This window comes from Daphnia magna, linkage group LG2, assembly GCF_020631705.1.
Source record: "Daphnia magna isolate NIES linkage group LG2, ASM2063170v1.1, whole genome shotgun sequence".
NCBI lineage: Eukaryota > Metazoa > Arthropoda > Branchiopoda > Diplostraca > Daphniidae > Daphnia > Daphnia magna.
The window spans coordinates 10,585,901-10,602,806 of NC_059183.1; the positions used below are offsets into that span (position 1 = coordinate 10,585,901).

At 41.1% G+C, this 16,906-nt stretch overlaps 4 protein-coding genes and 1 long non-coding RNA gene across 6 annotated transcripts; 3 read left to right on the top strand and 2 right to left on the bottom strand.

The window, feature by feature from the left end:
- Nucleotides 1–5,369: 5,369 nt before the first annotated feature.
- On the top strand, nt 5,370–7,243 carry LOC123469909. Its single transcript, XM_045169251.1, has 3 exons — nt 5,370–6,030; nt 6,097–6,203; nt 6,353–7,243. The coding sequence occupies exons 1-3, from the start codon at nt 5,370–5,372 to the stop codon at nt 7,241–7,243; spliced, it is 1,659 nt and encodes a 552-aa protein (XP_045025186.1).
- Nucleotides 7,244–7,262: 19 nt separating this feature from the next.
- Nucleotides 7,263–7,832, top strand: LOC123470145. Its single transcript, XR_006643657.1, has 3 exons — nt 7,263–7,536; nt 7,598–7,685; nt 7,746–7,832. It is a non-coding gene; the product is annotated as an uncharacterized LOC123470145 (long non-coding RNA).
- A 623-nt stretch (nt 7,833–8,455) lies between these two features.
- LOC123470135 lies at nt 8,456–9,868 on the top strand. The gene is made up of 6 exons (XM_045169887.1): nt 8,456–8,574; nt 8,632–8,799; nt 8,866–9,006; nt 9,073–9,305; nt 9,371–9,530; nt 9,617–9,868. The coding sequence occupies exons 2-6, from the start codon at nt 8,691–8,693 to the stop codon at nt 9,766–9,768; spliced, it is 795 nt and encodes a 264-aa protein (XP_045025822.1). The 5' UTR covers nt 8,456–8,574; nt 8,632–8,690; the 3' UTR covers nt 9,769–9,868.
- A 1,251-nt stretch (nt 9,869–11,119) lies between these two features.
- On the bottom strand, nt 11,120–12,532 carry LOC123470134. Its single transcript, XM_045169886.1, has 6 exons — nt 12,414–12,532; nt 12,189–12,356; nt 11,982–12,122; nt 11,683–11,915; nt 11,458–11,617; nt 11,120–11,371 (listed from the first exon to the last, which is right to left on the bottom strand). Exons 2-6 carry the CDS (start codon nt 12,295–12,297, stop codon nt 11,220–11,222), a joined length of 795 nt encoding a protein of 264 aa, XP_045025821.1. The 5' UTR covers nt 12,298–12,356; nt 12,414–12,532; the 3' UTR covers nt 11,120–11,219.
- A 2-nt stretch (nt 12,533–12,534) lies between these two features.
- Nucleotides 12,535–16,065, bottom strand: LOC116935924. 2 transcript variants are annotated; one of them, XR_006643645.1, is made up of 7 exons: nt 15,943–16,065; nt 15,723–15,880; nt 13,457–15,653; nt 13,309–13,396; nt 13,047–13,248; nt 12,691–12,896; nt 12,535–12,625 (listed from the first exon to the last, which is right to left on the bottom strand). XR_006643645.1 is itself a non-coding variant. In XM_045169885.1 (3 exons), exon 3 carries the CDS (start codon nt 15,623–15,625, stop codon nt 14,477–14,479), a length of 1,149 nt encoding a protein of 382 aa, XP_045025820.1. In that variant the 5' UTR covers nt 15,626–15,653; nt 15,723–15,880; nt 15,943–16,065; the 3' UTR covers nt 13,421–14,476. The 2 variants fall into 2 exon arrangements, 1 of the variants encoding a protein (XP_045025820.1); XM_045169885.1 differs by lacking the exons at nt 12,535–12,625; nt 12,691–12,896; nt 13,047–13,248; nt 13,309–13,396 and having other exon boundaries at nt 13,421–15,653.
- Nucleotides 16,066–16,906: the final 841 nt, after the last annotated feature.

Here is a 16,906-nt window from a genome sequence, read left to right on the forward strand (position 1 = left end):
CACTCAAACCGATGTAACAGTGTATATACCAATTTCTTGTCTCAGCTTTCGGAAGCGTGGCCCATCCAATCCTTTGGTGAGGAGATCGGCTAGCTGATTTTCAGTGTTGATGTACGTCGCGTTGATTATTTGGTTTTCCTGGAGATCGCGGATGAAGTGGTACTTAACGTCAATATGTTTGGTGCGCTGATGGAACTCGGGATTTCTCACGAGCTTGATTGCACTTTGATTATCGATAAAAAGTTCCGTGGGTTGGTCTTGTCTGCATCCGAGGTCCTGTAGGAGTCTCCTCATCCAGACTACTTCTTTACCGCTTGCTGACGCTGCAACGTACTCAGACTCGGTGGTGGAGAGAGAGACGCACTTTTGCCGTTGACTCTTCCACACAACAGGTCCTCCGTTTAAAATGAGAATGACTCCAGTTGTTGAACGGCGGTCATCTAGATTCGAGGCAAAGTCGGCGTCTGAGTAGGCTCGGAGAGTAGTGGTGTCTCCTGTTCCGCCAAAGACAATCCCATTACTTGGAGTACCCTTCAAATACGAAAAGATTCTTTTCACTGCTTCCCAATGAGCTCCAGTTGGACTATTCGAAAACTGCGACACTTGGTTGACAGCATACGCAATATCCGGTCTCGTGCAAGTAACCAAGTAGTTGAGGGAGCCAACGGCTTCACGATAGACACTTGCCAGCTCGATTGCACTTGTAGAATCACATCCAAGATCTTTAAACAGACACGTGAAAGGATCTGCCGGAACACTACGAGGGCAACACTCAACTAGATTAAACTTCTTCAGCAATTGTTTGATATAGTTTTCTTGGTGTAGATGCACAGTCTTTTTGGCTCGATCTCTTGACAGTTGAATTCCCACAAAACAATCGGGTGGACCGCAGGTCATCTCGAAATTTTGGGCCAGATAGTCGACAACACTTTCTAGCTTCTCGCCACTACTGCTACAGATTAGACCATCATCCACCCAAATGGCAATGATAGTTAAACACCCTTTCTCTTGTAGGACGTAGACAAACTGATCAGCACTACTTCTCACAAAGCCAAAACCAGCGAGGGCATTGTGAAACTTCGTGTTCCATGCTCTTGACGCCTGCTTGAGCCCGTACAGACTTCGGTTCAACTTGCATACAGCGTCTTCTCTGCCCGGTTGGATGAAGCCCATGGGTTGCACCATATACAGATCTTCGTGTAAATCCCCATTGAGAAAGGCAGTCTTAACGTCCAACTGCAGCATTTTAAGATCCAGCTCGGCAGTTAGGGCAAGAACGACCCGTAAAGAGTCATGTTTAACAACAGGTGAAAATGTCTCTTCGAAATCGATGCCTGGGCGTTGGGAAAAACCTTTTGCCACCAGCCTTGCCTTGTACCGCCGGACATTACCATCTCCATCCAGCTTTAACTTGTATACCCATCGGTTTTGAATGGGTTGACGACCGAAGGGAAGAGTAGTTAGCTTCCAAGTTTCATTCTTGTTGAGAGACTCCATTTCCTCCTCCATAGCTTCCATCCAAAAACTTGCTTGAGGACTCGTTGTCGCCTCTTTGAAACTTGCTGGCTCTTCAATGTCACCCACTGCCGCCAGGCCCGCATACTTTTGGGTCGTCGACTCGTCGATCCATCTGACTGGCGCCTTTCTCTTTCTCGGACCAGCTATTATAGGTGGCTCAGAAGGGTCATCAACAACTGTATTTCTGGTCACAAACGGAGCGACAGCAACCGGATCATTTGCTGCAACAGGAATCACAACAGCTGGATCCTCAGCTACCACAGGGACGGCAGCGGCTGGATCGTCAGCTACGACAGGGGCTGGATCGTCAGCCACCACAGGAGTTACAGCAGCTAGATCATCGGCTGCAACAGCTACATCTGGAATGACAGCAGCCGGATCGTCAGCAACAACAGGAACTACGACAGCTGGATCGTCGGCTACAAAAGGAATTACAGCGACCGGATCAGGGTATCTTTCAAAAGCATCCGGCACAAGATCGGTGATGACTGGTTGTTTTCCAGACAGAATTCGCTCGTCGGCTATTTCTTGGAAAATTACATCTCTCGTAATGAGCACCTTTCTTCCAACGGCATCCCAGACTCTAAATGATTTCTGGGTCTCACAGTAACCCACATGATTGCATTTAATTGACTTGGCGTCGAACTTGCCTCTTTTCTCCTTCCTGATGTGGGCATAGACTGTAGATCCGAATTCTCGGAGATGTGAGACGTTCGGCTTCATCCTTCTCCACACTTCATATGGCGTCTTTTCCTTGACAGATTTGGTTGCGACACGATTTAATATGTAGACTGCACAATTGCAGGCCTCCGCCCACAGCTCCAAGGAAAGTGATGAGGAATGTAACATGCTGCATGCCGACTCCAAAATGGTCCGGTTCACCCTCTCTGCCACACCATTCTGCTCGGGGTGTAAGGAGCTGATGTCTCGTGACGAATTCCATGGTCCAGCATCCACTTTTCAAAATCGTTTCCAACATACTCGCCTCCATTGTCAGATCTCAGTGTAACTACTGGATTGCCAATTTCGGTCTCTACGCGTTTGACAAATTGCTGGAACAGGAGAAAAACTTCTGATTTCTTCTGGATGAAGTTGATGACGCAGTAGCCACTAAAATCATCTTTGAAAGTGACAAAGTACTTGGCGCCACCAGGAGACAGGATAGAAACTGGTCCGCAAACGTCCGAATGGATTAACTCACCAACTTTCTTCGCTCGTGTTCGGCCGGATGTCGGGAAAGATAGACGATGCTGTTTACCAAGTACACAGCCTTCACAAAAGGTGTCCAGTAGTTCTCCTTTGCTGATTTCCAGACCATCAACCATCACATTGGCTGCCATTTTCTTGATCGTTGCCTCACAGACATGGCCAAGACGACGATGCCATACTTGAATGGAATTCGGTTTTGATTTTGCAAGAGCTGCGATAGATTCCAGTGGCTTTCCAGTTGCTTTTGGTGTAAGACAGCTGCTAAATTTGCTATGACAAGTGAACACATCAAGCAAATACAGATTATTGGTTTCAGCTGAACCGACGGCCAGCACCTTGTCGCCTTTGAAGATCTTCACATTTCCTCCAGAGAAAGTGACACTATAGCCGTTTCTGGTGGCCGATCTGATGCTGAAAAGGTTTACCCCAAGGTTTGGGACGTACAGTACTTCTTGCAGGACTCCATTTAGCTGCTTTTCTTCTACCTCACCAATGACTGGAACTGTGCCGAAACCATGTACTTGTAATGGTTGCCGATCCTTTCCGATTCCTGTTACCGGCCACGTCCCAGGTTTGATGTGTTGAAATTGCAGGAAAGCCCATTTCTGGTCCGTCATATGTTGGGATGCTCCAGAATCGGCGTACCAACACCCATCTGACTGGCTAGCCTTGCGAGAGAGGAGCGAGACGGAGCGAAAAGCGTAGTCACTCGACCAAGATTCTTGCACTGGGCTTCTTTCTTGAACTGGTCTTCCACGGGCAAATTTGGCTTGAGTCCCGTTTACTTGTTTCTCTTGGTCCTTCGCTTTGTCCCAACATCTCTCTTCGGTATGACCTTTGCGTCCGCAATATGTGCATGTGAGGTTCCTTCTTGTTTTACTTGCTTGATTTACTGATGATCCACCTTGCTTTGCAAAGAATGCAGCGTCAGCCTTAGCTACTTCTCCTCCAAACCTCTTGTTAACCTCTTCTTCCTTTATGAGCCGGTTTGTCAATCGATCCATGGTCTTCATCTTGTCTTCCAGATTTTCCCATGCTGAGATAACTGTTCGAAAACTAGGAGGAAGTGTACAAAGGATTTTGGTTATTATTTGAGGTTCAGTCAGAGGCGAACCAATGTCTGACAGCTGTCTTGCGAAAGTTTCAACAGCAGTAACATGATCCATTACACTCTTGTCTTTATCATACTGGTACTCGTAGAATCGCTGAATGAGTGAATGCTGGTTTTCTTGGGCAGCTTGCTCGTATTGACTGGATAGTCTTTTCCACATTTCATTTGCAGTTTTGCAATTAATCAACGACCTTTGTCTGTCCAACTCCAGGGAAGCCACGATACTATTTCTGGCAGCATTGTCCTTTTGACACCATGCTTTAATTTCTTCATTATTGTTCGTCGACACACCATTTGCATCAGTTACTATGAGTGGGGCGGGTTTGATCTCGTCTCCAAATACAATGGGCAAAAGGCCGTACTGTTCAAGCACGAGACAAATTTGAAACTTCCAGAAAGGAAAATTTGTGCCATCGAACTTGGCAACATGACTGACATCCTTTGAGGACAAAATTATTACGTGGCTAGACATTACAATGCACTATCAGGGCAGGCTTGTCACAAACTTAACATGTGCTAATTGATACTGAGGACACAAAAATGTTCGTGGTCGTGACTCTGTGCCCACGTGAGTGGGAAGTTTCCAAGAATCCACAAACGACACACGCCAACAAATTATGGACAGTAATGAAACACAAAATAGCTTAAACAGACTTCCCAGATAGGAATTGGTGTCCCGGGGTAGTTCCAAAGCCGTACCAATAGCACGACTGCGACGGGTTCATCCAAAAGATGTCTAAACCCGAGCCCTTGAAAAAATAATACTTTCCCGTTTACTCCTGTATATCATTGGTGCCCCGTTGATGTCCCTGGCCCGTCCCATTTATTTTCTTTTGGCTCTCGGTCAACACTTAGAAATTTTTTTGATCACATGTCTTTGTTTTAACGCGGCAAAATTTTCTTATTCCCTTTTATGACGGTGTTAACGTTCTACTCACTAGATGGCCAGTTCAATAAATTTTCTATGCAATTTTTTTAAATAATATATTTTGATTTTCTTTATTTAATGAAAATGATCCTTCAAGCTTTAGATTTCTTATTGTTTATTCATAAATAATGGAACAAACTCTTTTACTGGAGTGTTCAGTCAGTTTGGCAACGTTCACACTCACTCGGACTTGAAGAACGTCGTCTGTGTTCTGCCTCGTGTGAGAAAACTGGAAAAGACTATCTCTGTGTGTTGCTTCAGTTAATGGATTTTTTTCCTCAACAAGGTATTATTATTACTAAATATCCAAAGCTGTGTTTGTTGATTTAGCTTACAACATTATATTAGAAACAAATTGTGTCTGTATACATGAGTTGCGTGCGAGTAAAGCAATAACTTAGACTCCAATCTTCAGCGCTAGATGGCGGACGGATGTATTTAAATTGTGGATGGATGTTTTGACGTTTTACAACTTCAATTTACGCCATAATACGGTATATTACGAAGTAATACGGCCATACGTTTTATTTTGTTCCAATTAATTTGTATTTCTATTTATGAACGGTTTTCGGTAGGGACTTGTAAGATTCAGTGTTGACAATAATGGCTGCCAGTGTTTCTTCAAGACAAAAACGCAGACGCATTCAGCAAATATTGGTTAACGGAAGTGCGTTTTACCAGGAAGATGCCGAGCAATATTCCTCTGCTAACCAAAGTGTGACTGGTGCCAGTGAATCAAACAGTGATCAAAGTGATATATTACATAACAACTCATTACAAGATTATTGCATTGCAGAAGTTGTCGACAGTGACATGAATCATAGTGATACAGAACCTGACAGTGACAGCGATGATGAAATTTATGTAGACTGTGAAGAAGAAACTGAAACGTGTTATGAAGTGGAGGAAGATGACACATTTTTCGACTGTGAGGAACACAATATTAACACATGTGAGTTTCGTGAAAGTCTTGCCTCTTGGGCTGTTCAGTGCCAGATTCCGCAATCGCATGTAGACAAATTACTTGTGCTCCTGAAATCATTCTCAGACTTTGACACATCCAACCTTCCTAAAAGTTGTCGAACACTTCTGAAAACTATTCGTCGCACTGCAACAAAAGTAGTTGGCCCAGGACACTACTATCACTGTGGTGTTGAAAAAGGAATCCTGTCAACTCTTCAAAGAATGCAAGTGAAACGCATTCCTTCTAAACGTATCAAATTGCTGATAAATGTTGACGGTGTGCCCATAGCTAAAAGTTCCGGTAGCCAATTTTGGCCGATTCTGGGTAGACTTAGTGGCTTTCCACATTCCAAACCTTTCTTGATAGGTATCTATCATGGGCCTTCCAAGCCATCTGATGCAAATGTTTTCCTTGCTGATTTCACAACAGAAATATTAGATTTGCTTGAAAAAGGCATATTGTATAACGGTGAGGTACTGACACTCGTTATATTTGGATTTGTTTGCGATGCGCCGGCAAGGGCTTTCATTGCTTACACAAAAACACACAGCGGTTATTTCAGTTGCTCAAAGTGTACAGAGGAAGGGGATTTTGAAGGAGAATCGTATTTTTGAACGAGAAGGCCCCATTGCGTACCGATGCAACTTTTCGAAGTCAACGACAAGACGAGCATCACACAGGTCGGTCAATTTTAGAGCAGTTGCCAATTGATATGGTGGCCACCTTTCCCCTAGATTACATGCACCTTTGCTGTTTGGGGGTCATGCGTAAATTGTTGTGGCAATGGATAAAAGGTCCTCTTTCGTGTAGATTAAGCCAAACTCAGAAAAACACAATCTCGAGCTTTTTAATTTTTTTGGCAAGTTACATTCCTTCAGAATTCAGTCGTAAATCGCGGTCGTTAGCAGAATTAGCAAGGTGGAAAGCCACCGAACTAAGAGAATTTTTATTGTATACTGGTCCGATTGTATTGAAAAATGTGCTACCAAAACGCCTTTACGAACATTTCCTTCTTTTTCATGTTGCGGTCAAACTTTTGGTAGCACAACATTTCTGCAAAGAGTTTAACGACTACGCCAAACAGTTGCTTGTGTTGTTCGTGACGGAGGCAAAAGAAATTTACGGCAAAGAATTTCTCAGCTACAACGTTCATAATTTAATTCACTTGGCAGACGATGTACGTCACTTTGGCAATCTTGATTCTTTCAGCGCTTTTGCTTTCGAAAATTATCTGCAGGACATTAAACATCTTTTGCGAAAACATAATCAACCCTTAGCCCAAGTTATCCGAAGACTTGATGAGATCCAGTTAAATCTAGTACCACGGATAAATTGTGCTGTCTCACCTTTCGTATTGAAAAAGAAACACACTCAAGGGCCGATGATAAATGGCTGTCGTGGCGTTCAGTTCAAGTTTCTCCAATGTCACTCATGGACTTTTCGTACAGATAACGATGCAGATTGTTGCGCAATTCTTCAGGACCAAACGATTGTAAAATTGCCAATTTATTGAAGAGTGAAGAAGGAATTGTCTTGGTCGGGCATAGTTTTCTTCACAAAACTAGCCACTATTCTTCCCCCTTACCATCTTCCAGACTCGGAATAGTTTGTGCAAGACGACTTTCTCAATTACAACGTTGGCCTATAAAGTCCTTGAAATGCAAAGCAATGCTGCTGCCAACAGCAGTTCATAGTCTTTATGACTTCGCTGTTTTTCCATTGCATATGCAAAGCAACGCATAGCTTCAATCTTGCAAGTCGATGTAACTGAAGATTCCATTATTAACATCTCTCGGCTTTTGAAAGGTTATTTACGGCTGTTTAAAGTTAATTGGCTTGCAAAAAGAGTATCTAATTTTTTTTTCAGGATTTCCAAATTTTTTTCCATTAAAAGAAATGCAGCGATTATTTTTTTATTTCCTCTACGATGTTTCATTCTCGATTCTTCTTCAAGGGTATTTAAAAGTCAGTACATAACGTAATCCTAATATTTATATTTTTTTGGTTAATTCCAGGTGGTCTTTTAAGAAATCTGACAACTCCATTTTGTAGCGTCTGTCTTCTGCTCTGTTGTCTCATCAAGCGTCGTGTCTCGTGTGTCTCGTTTTCTCATGTGTCTCGTCTCGTGTGTCTCGTCTCGTGTGTCTCGTCTCGTGTGTCCTGGAATTTATTTGCTTTCAATAAAGGGATATTAACATATGCCAGAACGGGGTAAATCTTACAACAAAACGTATATAACTTTTAAAAATTTACGGTCTTCTTGTTCATGTGAGATAGTAAAACACTAAAACGTATGCGGTTTCCTTTCAAGATGTAGCTACAAATCAGCCTTTTCAATCTTCTAATTGCATTCTTTCGCAGGTGAAATGTTTCTTATAGTGGAGTATATCATAGGTGAACATGAGACCGAAGTAGAAGTTGTCCCCAGTTCATGGTACTCATCAGGTCAGTGTTGGTGGCCTCCAGGTGCATTTGCTCGTTCAACATTGGAAAAAAAGTATCGAAGTCAGTGGATTGTGATAAAGCTACATGGGACTGTTATGATGCTCGCCTCATTGCTACTTTCAGTAAGTATTTCATGTACTATTCTACCGAGGTTAATTTTTAAAGTAATACCGATTTCTTTCTGCAGAAACGTATGCAGAAGCCAAGGCTAAGTTGCCTCTTGCTATTGCTGGAGAATCAGTAGCTCCCAGCTCGACTGACGTTGATGGACATAAAAAGGAAAAGGAAAGCGAGAAAAACAGAAAACAAGAAGGTATCTAAGTGAAGATACGAGTGAATCTAGCGACGACGAAAATAGAAAGAACAAGGAGAACTCGTCAAGAAAGAAGAAGAAACGTAGTAAGCACTTTAATTTATTTTTCTCGAAGTTATTTTTTACAGAATTGATGTTTTTAGGTCCAGCAAGACCTTCCCAGAATGATGCTTCGGTATCAGCAAATTTATCAGACACACATATGACATTGCCACCTGTTCCGAACAGTCTCAACATCAACACGTTTTTTTCTTCTCAATCTTCAAATGAAGTTAGCCACACCAGGCCAAGAATCGAATCTACTGAGAACGGTAAGTACGAGTACAACAATTAGTGGAAAATTTTGAGTATAACATTTATCTTTTCTATCCATTTAGAAAGATCCAATTCCTTTGGTGACAGGAATGGTGTTACGGATGAGATTATGTCCTCTCCTGTTATACCACGACAGCAGCTAGCCGTAGCTAGAAAATCAAATCCATCACCATCAGCTCCCACCAGCCCGGAAGTGGATGCAAGTAAGATTTTCATGTAGTGTTGATTCCAGGGAATCTATTTTTTTATATGCGTTTTCTTTATCTTAGGAAAAATAGGTGTTATCTTGCAACGGGTGGAGGCGTTAGCTAGAGGCATTGAAGTTGTGAAGGCTAATCAGCGGGAGGTGCTAGACCTACTGACGTTGCTGTTGAAAAACAGTGCTCCACCCCAACCGGATTTACCTTCCATTACGGAATTGTTTCAGCTGCCTATGAAGACTTTACAGGATGCGAGGAACTTGACAAAGCTACTGAAAATTCAACATAATGCATCTAAAATGGTAAATTTCAAACATTCCTCTAATAAATAATGATCTAAATTTTATATTCATCTTGGTTATTGCAGAAGACGTTCGTCATTGGGATAGGAGGGACTACGAATTCCATGGTTGGAAGGGTCATGAAGTCAATCATGACCTACCGGTGTGGCAGTTGTTTCTGTTATCTAGGCCTAAATGAAGATAAAGTGGCTTTCAAGTCAACCACTATTTGTGAGATTGTAATTGGTGAGTGCTTAGTATTTAGAATACATTTTTATTTTAACATTTCTTCCGTCAATTTTTTAACGTTTTTCATACTTTTACCATTTCAGATGGAGTTCGTGAAGCACACAATTCTTTGACAAGAGATGCAGTTGAAGCGAAGATAAAGAACTGGCTACGTCATTGCCCAAGATATGCGTCGAAACAAACTGACGATGGAAGCCAGAGTGGAGAAGACGAGGAACAAGAAGAAACCTACTAAACTAAAGACTAATTTTTCATTGTCTCTGCGAAGTAATTTGACTATTTCATGTTTCTGTTGTATATGAAGAATTAAAATAAATTTGAGTTTGTTTCCAAAATATTACTGAGTCTCTTGATTTTATAATAAATTGAGCGTGGTTCATTCCTATTCAGCCATGTATGCATCCGCGATGAAATTTAAAAAGAACGAGGATATTATTCGTATAAAAGACGTTTAAAATGCATCTCAATGGTTCCATTTACATCTAAATCCCGTCCAAATCCCGTCCAAGGTCCATCCAATGGCACCGGATAGGAACCGCTATCGGATCTCGTCGAAGCGGACATTGGCCATACGTAAAAGACGTCCAAGGCATGTAAACTTGGGAATCTGCTATGTTCCAAGTACATCTCAGACGTCTCAAAGTGACGTGTTTGGGACGTCTTTGGGACTGCACTGTGCTATCTGGGGCCTTATTTAAAGAACAAAATTGGGAAAAAAGCTCTTATCGGCGACAATCTATCAAGTCACTTTTTTTTGAAAGTTTTAAATGCATGCAAGGAAAACCACATTAAATTCGTGTACCTTCCTCCCAATGCAACGGATTACTTACAACCTTTGGATGTTGCCTTTTTTGGGCCAATGAAACGGAAATGGATAGAGATCCTCGACAATTACAAGGCTGATTATCCGAACGTTTCAACCGTGAAAAAACATTTTTTCCCGCAACTACTGAAAAAACTTTGGCAAGAGATCGAGCAAACTGCTAGTACCAATTTGAAGAGTGGTTTCTGTTGTTTATTACGCAATCCAATGTACCAGTGTCAGAAGAAGCTTCCCCATTCCTTTCTCATTCCGTTTTGTCTTTCTTTTTCGTCTGCTCGCTCTGCTATATAAAAGTAGTCTTTTGCGTATGCTCCAGGTCTCTGACTGTTATCACTGACAATACAAGAAGCGTAGCACAAGTGCACTTTCGTTTGTTCTAATTTATCAGGTTATGGGCCCAGGTACAGGCAACCCAGATAGCACAGTGCAGTCCCAAAGACGTCCCAAACACGTCACTTTGAGACGTCTGAGATGTACTTGGAACATAGCAGATTCCCAAGTTTACATGCCTTGGACGTCTTTTACGTATGGCCAATGTCCGCTTCGACGAGATCCGATAGCGGTTCCTATCCGGTGCCATTGGATGGACCTTGGACGGGATTTGGACGGGATTTAGATGTAAATGGAACCATTGAGATGCATTTTAAACGTCTTTTATACGAATAATATCCTCGTTCTTTTTAAATTTCATCGCGGATGCATACATGGCTGAATAGGAATGAACCACGCTCAATTTATTATAAAATCAAGAGACTCAGTAATATTTTGGAAACAAACTCAAATTTATTTTAATTCTTCATATACAACAGAAACATGAAATAGTCAAATTACTTCGCAGAGACAATGAAAAATTAGTCTTTAGTTTAGTAGGTTTCTTCTTGTTCCTCGTCTTCTCCACTCTGGCTTCCATCGTCAGTTTGTTTCGACGCATATCTTGGGCAATGACGTAGCCAGTTCTTTATCTTCGCTTCAACTGCATCTCTTGTCAAAGAATTGTGTGCTTCACGAACTCCATCTGAAATGGTAAAAGTATGAAAAACGTTAAAAAATTGACGGAAGAAATGTTAAAATAAAAATGTATTCTAAATACTAAGCACTCACCAATTACAATCTCACAAATAGTGGTTGACTTGAAAGCCACTTTATCTTCATTTAGGCCTAGATAACAGAAACAACTGCCACACCGGTAGGTCATGATTGACTTCATGACCCTTCCAACCATGGAATTCGTAGTCCCTCCTATCCCAATGACGAACGTCTTCTGCAATAACCAAGATGAATATAAAATTTAGATCATTATTTATTAGAGGAATGTTTGAAATTTACCATTTTAGATGCATTATGTTGAATTTTCAGTAGCTTTGTCAAGTTCCTCGCATCCTGTAAAGTCTTCATAGGCAGCTGAAACAATTCCGTAATGGAAGGTAAATCCGGTTGGGGTGGAGCACTGTTTTTCAACAGCAACGTCAGTAGGTCTAGCACCTCCCGCTGATTAGCCTTCACAACTTCAATGCCTCTAGCTAACGCCTCCACCCGTTGCAAGATAACACCTATTTTTCCTAAGATAAAGAAAACGCATATAAAAAAATAGATTCCCTGGAATCAACACTACATGAAAATCTTACTTGCATCCACTTCCGGGCTGGTGGGAGCTGATGGTGATGGATTTGATTTTCTAGCTACGGCTAGCTGCTGTCGTGGTATAACAGGAGAGGACATAATCTCATCCGTAACACCATTCCTGTCACCAAAGGAATTGGATCTTTCTAAATGGATAGAAAAGATAAATGTTATACTCAAAATTTTCCACTAATTGTTGTACTCGTACTTACCGTTCTCAGTAGATTCGATTCTTGGCCTGGTGTGGCTAACTTCATTTGAAGATTGAGAAGAAAAAAACGTGTTGATGTTGAGACTGTTCGGAACAGGTGGCAATGTCATATGTGTGTCTGATAAATTTGCTGATACCGAAGCATCATTCTGGGAAGGTCTTGCTGGACCTAAAAACATCAATTCTGTAAAAAATAACTTCGAGAAAAATAAATTAAAGTGCTTACTACGTTTCTTCTTCTTTCTTGACGAGTTCTCCTTGTTCTTTCTATTTTCGTCGTCGCTAGATTCACTCGTATCTTCACTTAGATACCTTCTTGTTTTCTGTTTTTCTCGCTTTCCTTTTCCTTTTTATGTCCATCAACGTCAGTCGAGCTGGGAGCTACTGATTCTCCAGCAATAGCAAGAGGCAACTTAGCCTTGGCTTCTGCATACGTTTCTGCAGAAAGAAATCGGTATTACTTTAAAAATTAACCTCGGTAGAATAGTACATGAAATACTTACTGAAAGTAGCAATGAGGCGAGCATCATAACAGTCCCATGTAGCTTTATCACAATCCACTGACTTCGATACTTTTTTTCCAATGTTGAACGAGCAAATGCACCTGGAGGCCACCAACACTGACCTGATGAGTACCATGAACTGGGGACAACTTCTACTTCGGTCTCATGTTCACCTATGATATACTCCACTATAAGAAACATTTCACCTGCGAAAGAATGCAATTAGAAGATTGAAAAGGCTGATTTGTAGCTACATCTTGAAAGGAAACCGCATACGTTTTAGTGTTTTACTATCTCACATGAACAAGAAGACCGTAAATTTTTAAAAGTTATATACGTTTTGTTGTAAGATTTACCCCGTTCTGGCATATGTTAATATCCCTTTATTGAAAGCAAATAAATTCCAGGACACACGAGACGAGACACACGAGACGAGACACACGAGACGAGACACATGAGACACACGAGACGAGACACACGAGACACGACGCTTGATGAGACAACAGAGCAGAAGACAGACGCTACAAAATGGAGTTGTCAGATTTCTTAAAAGACCACCTGGAATTAACCAAAAAAATATAAATATTAGGATTACGTTATGTACTGACTTTTAAATACCCTTGAAGAAGAATCGAGAATGAAACATCGTAGAGGAAATAAAAAAATAATCGCTGCATTTCTTTTAATGGAAAAAAATTTGGAAATCCTGAAAAAAAATTAGATACTCTTTTTGCAAGCCAATTAACTTTAAACAGCCGTAAATAACCTTTCAAAAGCCGAGAGATGTTAATAATGGAATCTTCAGTTACATCGACTTGCAAGATTGAAGCTATGCGTTGCTTTGCATATGCAATGGAAAAACAGCGAAGTCATAAAGACTATGAACTGCTGTTGGCAGCAGCATTGCTTTGCATTTCAAGGACTTTATAGGCCAACGTTGTAATTGAGAAAGTCGTCTTGCACAAACTATTCCGAGTCTGGAAGATGGTAAGGGGGAAGAATAGTGGCTAGTTTTGTGAAGAAAACTATGCCCGACCAAGACAATTCCTTCTTCACTCTTCAATAAATTGGCAATTTTTACAATCGTTTGGTCCTGAAGAATTGCGCAACAATCTGCATCGTTATCTGTACGAAAAGTCCATGAGTGACATTGGAGAAACTTGAACTGAACGCCACGACAGCCATTTATCATCGGCCCTTGAGTGTGTTTCTTTTTCAATACGAAAGGTGAGACAGCACAATTTATCCGTGGTACTAGATTTAACTGGATCTCATCAAGTCTTCGGATAACTTGGGCTAAGGGTTGATTATGTTTTCGCAAAAGATGTTTAATGTCCTGCAGATAATTTTCGAAAGCAAAAGCGCTGAAAGAATCAAGATTGCCAAAGTGACGTACATCGTCTGCCAAGTGAATTAAATTATGAACGTTGTAGCTGAGAAATTCTTTGCCGTAAATTTCTTTTGCCTCCGTCACGAACAACACAAGCAACTGTTTGGCGTAGTCGTTAAACTCTTTGCAGAAATGTTGTGCTACCAAAAGTTTGACCGCAACATGAAAAAGAAGGAAATGTTCGTAAAGGCGTTTTGGTAGCACATTTTTCAATACAATCGGACCAGTATACAATAAAAATTCTCTTAGTTCGGTGGCTTTCCACCTTGCTAATTCTGCTAACGACCGCGATTTACGACTGAATTCTGAAGGAATGTAACTTGCCAAAAAATTTAAAAAGCTCGAGATTGTGTTTTTCTGAGTTTGGCTTAATCTACACGAAAGAGGACCTTTTATCTATTGCCACAACAATTTACGCATGACCCCCAAACAGCAAAGGTGCATGTAATCTAGGGGAAAGGTGGCCACCATATCAATTGGCAACTGCTCTAAAATTGACCGACCTGTGTGATGCTCGTCTTGTCGTTGACTTCGAAAAGTTGCATCGGTACGCAATGGGGCCTTCTCGTTCAAAAATACGATTCTACCTTCAAAATCCCCTTCCTCTGTACACTTTGAGCAACTGAAATAACCGCTGTGTGTTTTTGTGTAAGCAATGAAAGCCCTTGCCGGCGCATCGCAAACAAATCCAAATATAACGAGTGTCAGTACCTCACCGTTATACAATATGCCTTTTTCAAGCAAATCTAATATTTCTGTTGTGAAATCAGCAAGGAAAACATTTGCATCAGATGGCTTGGAAGGCCCATGATAGATACCTATCAAGAAAGGTTTGGAATGTGGAAAGCCACTAAGTCTACCCAGAATCGGCCAAAATTGGCTACCGGAACTTTTAGCTATGGGCACACCGTCAACATTTATCAGCAATTTGATACGTTTAGAAGGAATGCGTTTCACTTGCATTCTTTGAAGAGTTGACAGGATTCCTTTTTCAACACCACAGTGATAGTAGTGTCCTGGGCCAACTACTTTTGTTGCAGTGCGACGAATAGTTTTCAGAAGTGTTCGACAACTTTTAGGAAGGTTGGATGTGTCAAAGTCTGAGAATGATTTCAGGAGCACAAGTAATTTGTCTACATGCGATTGCGGAATCTGGCACTGAACAGCCCAAGAGGCAAGACTTTCACGAAACTCACATGTGTTAATATTGCGTTCCTCACAGTCGAAAAATGTGTCATCTTCCTCCACTTCATAACACGTTTCAGTTTCTTCTTCACAGTCTACATAAATTTCATCATCGCTGTCACTGTCAGGTTCTGTATCACTATGATTCATGTCACTGTCGACAACTTCTGCAATGCAATAATCTTGTAATGAGTTGTTATGTAATATATCACTTTGATCACTGTTTGATTCACTGGCACCAGTCACACTTTGGTTAGCAGAGGAATATTGCTCGGCATCTTCCTGGTAAAACGCACTTCCGTTAACCAATATTTGCTGAATGCGTCTGCGTTTTTGTCTTGAAGAAACACTGGCAGCCATTATTGTCAACACTGAATCTTACAAGTCCCTACCGAAAACCGTTCATAAATAGAAATACAAATTAATTGGAACAAAATAAAACGTATGGCCGTATTACTTCGTAATATACCGTATTATGGCGTAAATTGAAGTTGTAAAACGTCAAAACATCCATCCACAATTTAAAAACATCCGTCCGCCATCTAGCGCTGAAGATTGGAGTCTAAGTTATTGCTTTACTCGCACGCAACTCATGTATACAGACACAATTTGTTTCTAATATAATGTTGTAAGCTAAATCAACAAACACAGCTTTGGATATTTAGTAATAATAATACCTTGTTGAGGAAAAAAATCCATTAACTGAAGCAACACACAGAGATAGTCTTTTCCAGTTTTCTCACACGAGGCAGAACACAGACGACGTTCTTCAAGTCCGAGTGAGTGTGAACGTTGCCAAACTGACTGAACACTCCAGTAAAAGAGTTTGTTCCATTATTTATGAATAAACAATAAGAAATCTAAAGCTTGAAGGATCATTTTCATTAAATAAAGAAAATCAAAATATATTATTTAAAAAAATTGCATAGAAAATTTATTGAACTGGCCATCTAGTGAGTAGAACGTTAACACCGTCATAAAAGGGAATAAGAAAATTTTGCCGCGTTAAAACAAAGACATGTGATCAAAAAAATTTCTAAGTGTTGACCGAGAGCCAAAAGAAAATAAATGGGACGGGCCAGGGACATCAACGGGGCACCAATGATATACAGGAGTAAACGGGAAAGTATTATTTTTTCAAGGGCTCGGGTTTAGACATCTTTTGGATGAACCCGTCACAGTCGTGCTATTGGTACGGCTTTGGAACTACCCCGGGACACCAATTCCTATCTGGGGCAAGGCAATTGAAAAAAACCAATCTTCGAAAGTCGTGGCATCGAACCAACCAGACTTTGACGAAATATAGCGTGCCCCTTTTGGTCCTCCAATCCGTCATGTATTAAATATTCCTTTTGCTTTATAACAAATGAAAGGAGGCAACAGCTCCCCGGTTGCTGTGCCCGCAATCATTAAGGAAATGTTGGACTTGCTGAAGTCCTTTATTTGATATCGATACTTAGCCCCTCTTCTGACAACGCATTTCTTTTTCCCAGGGTCATCGCTGAGATTAGTTTCATCGAAATTAATCATATTTTCATCAGGGACATCAATCAAAGTATTTTCAAGATGGTCGAAATACTGATTTAACACCTCAGCGGACACAGAAGCTCTCTTTCTCGAGTAGTTAGGAACAAGACGCAG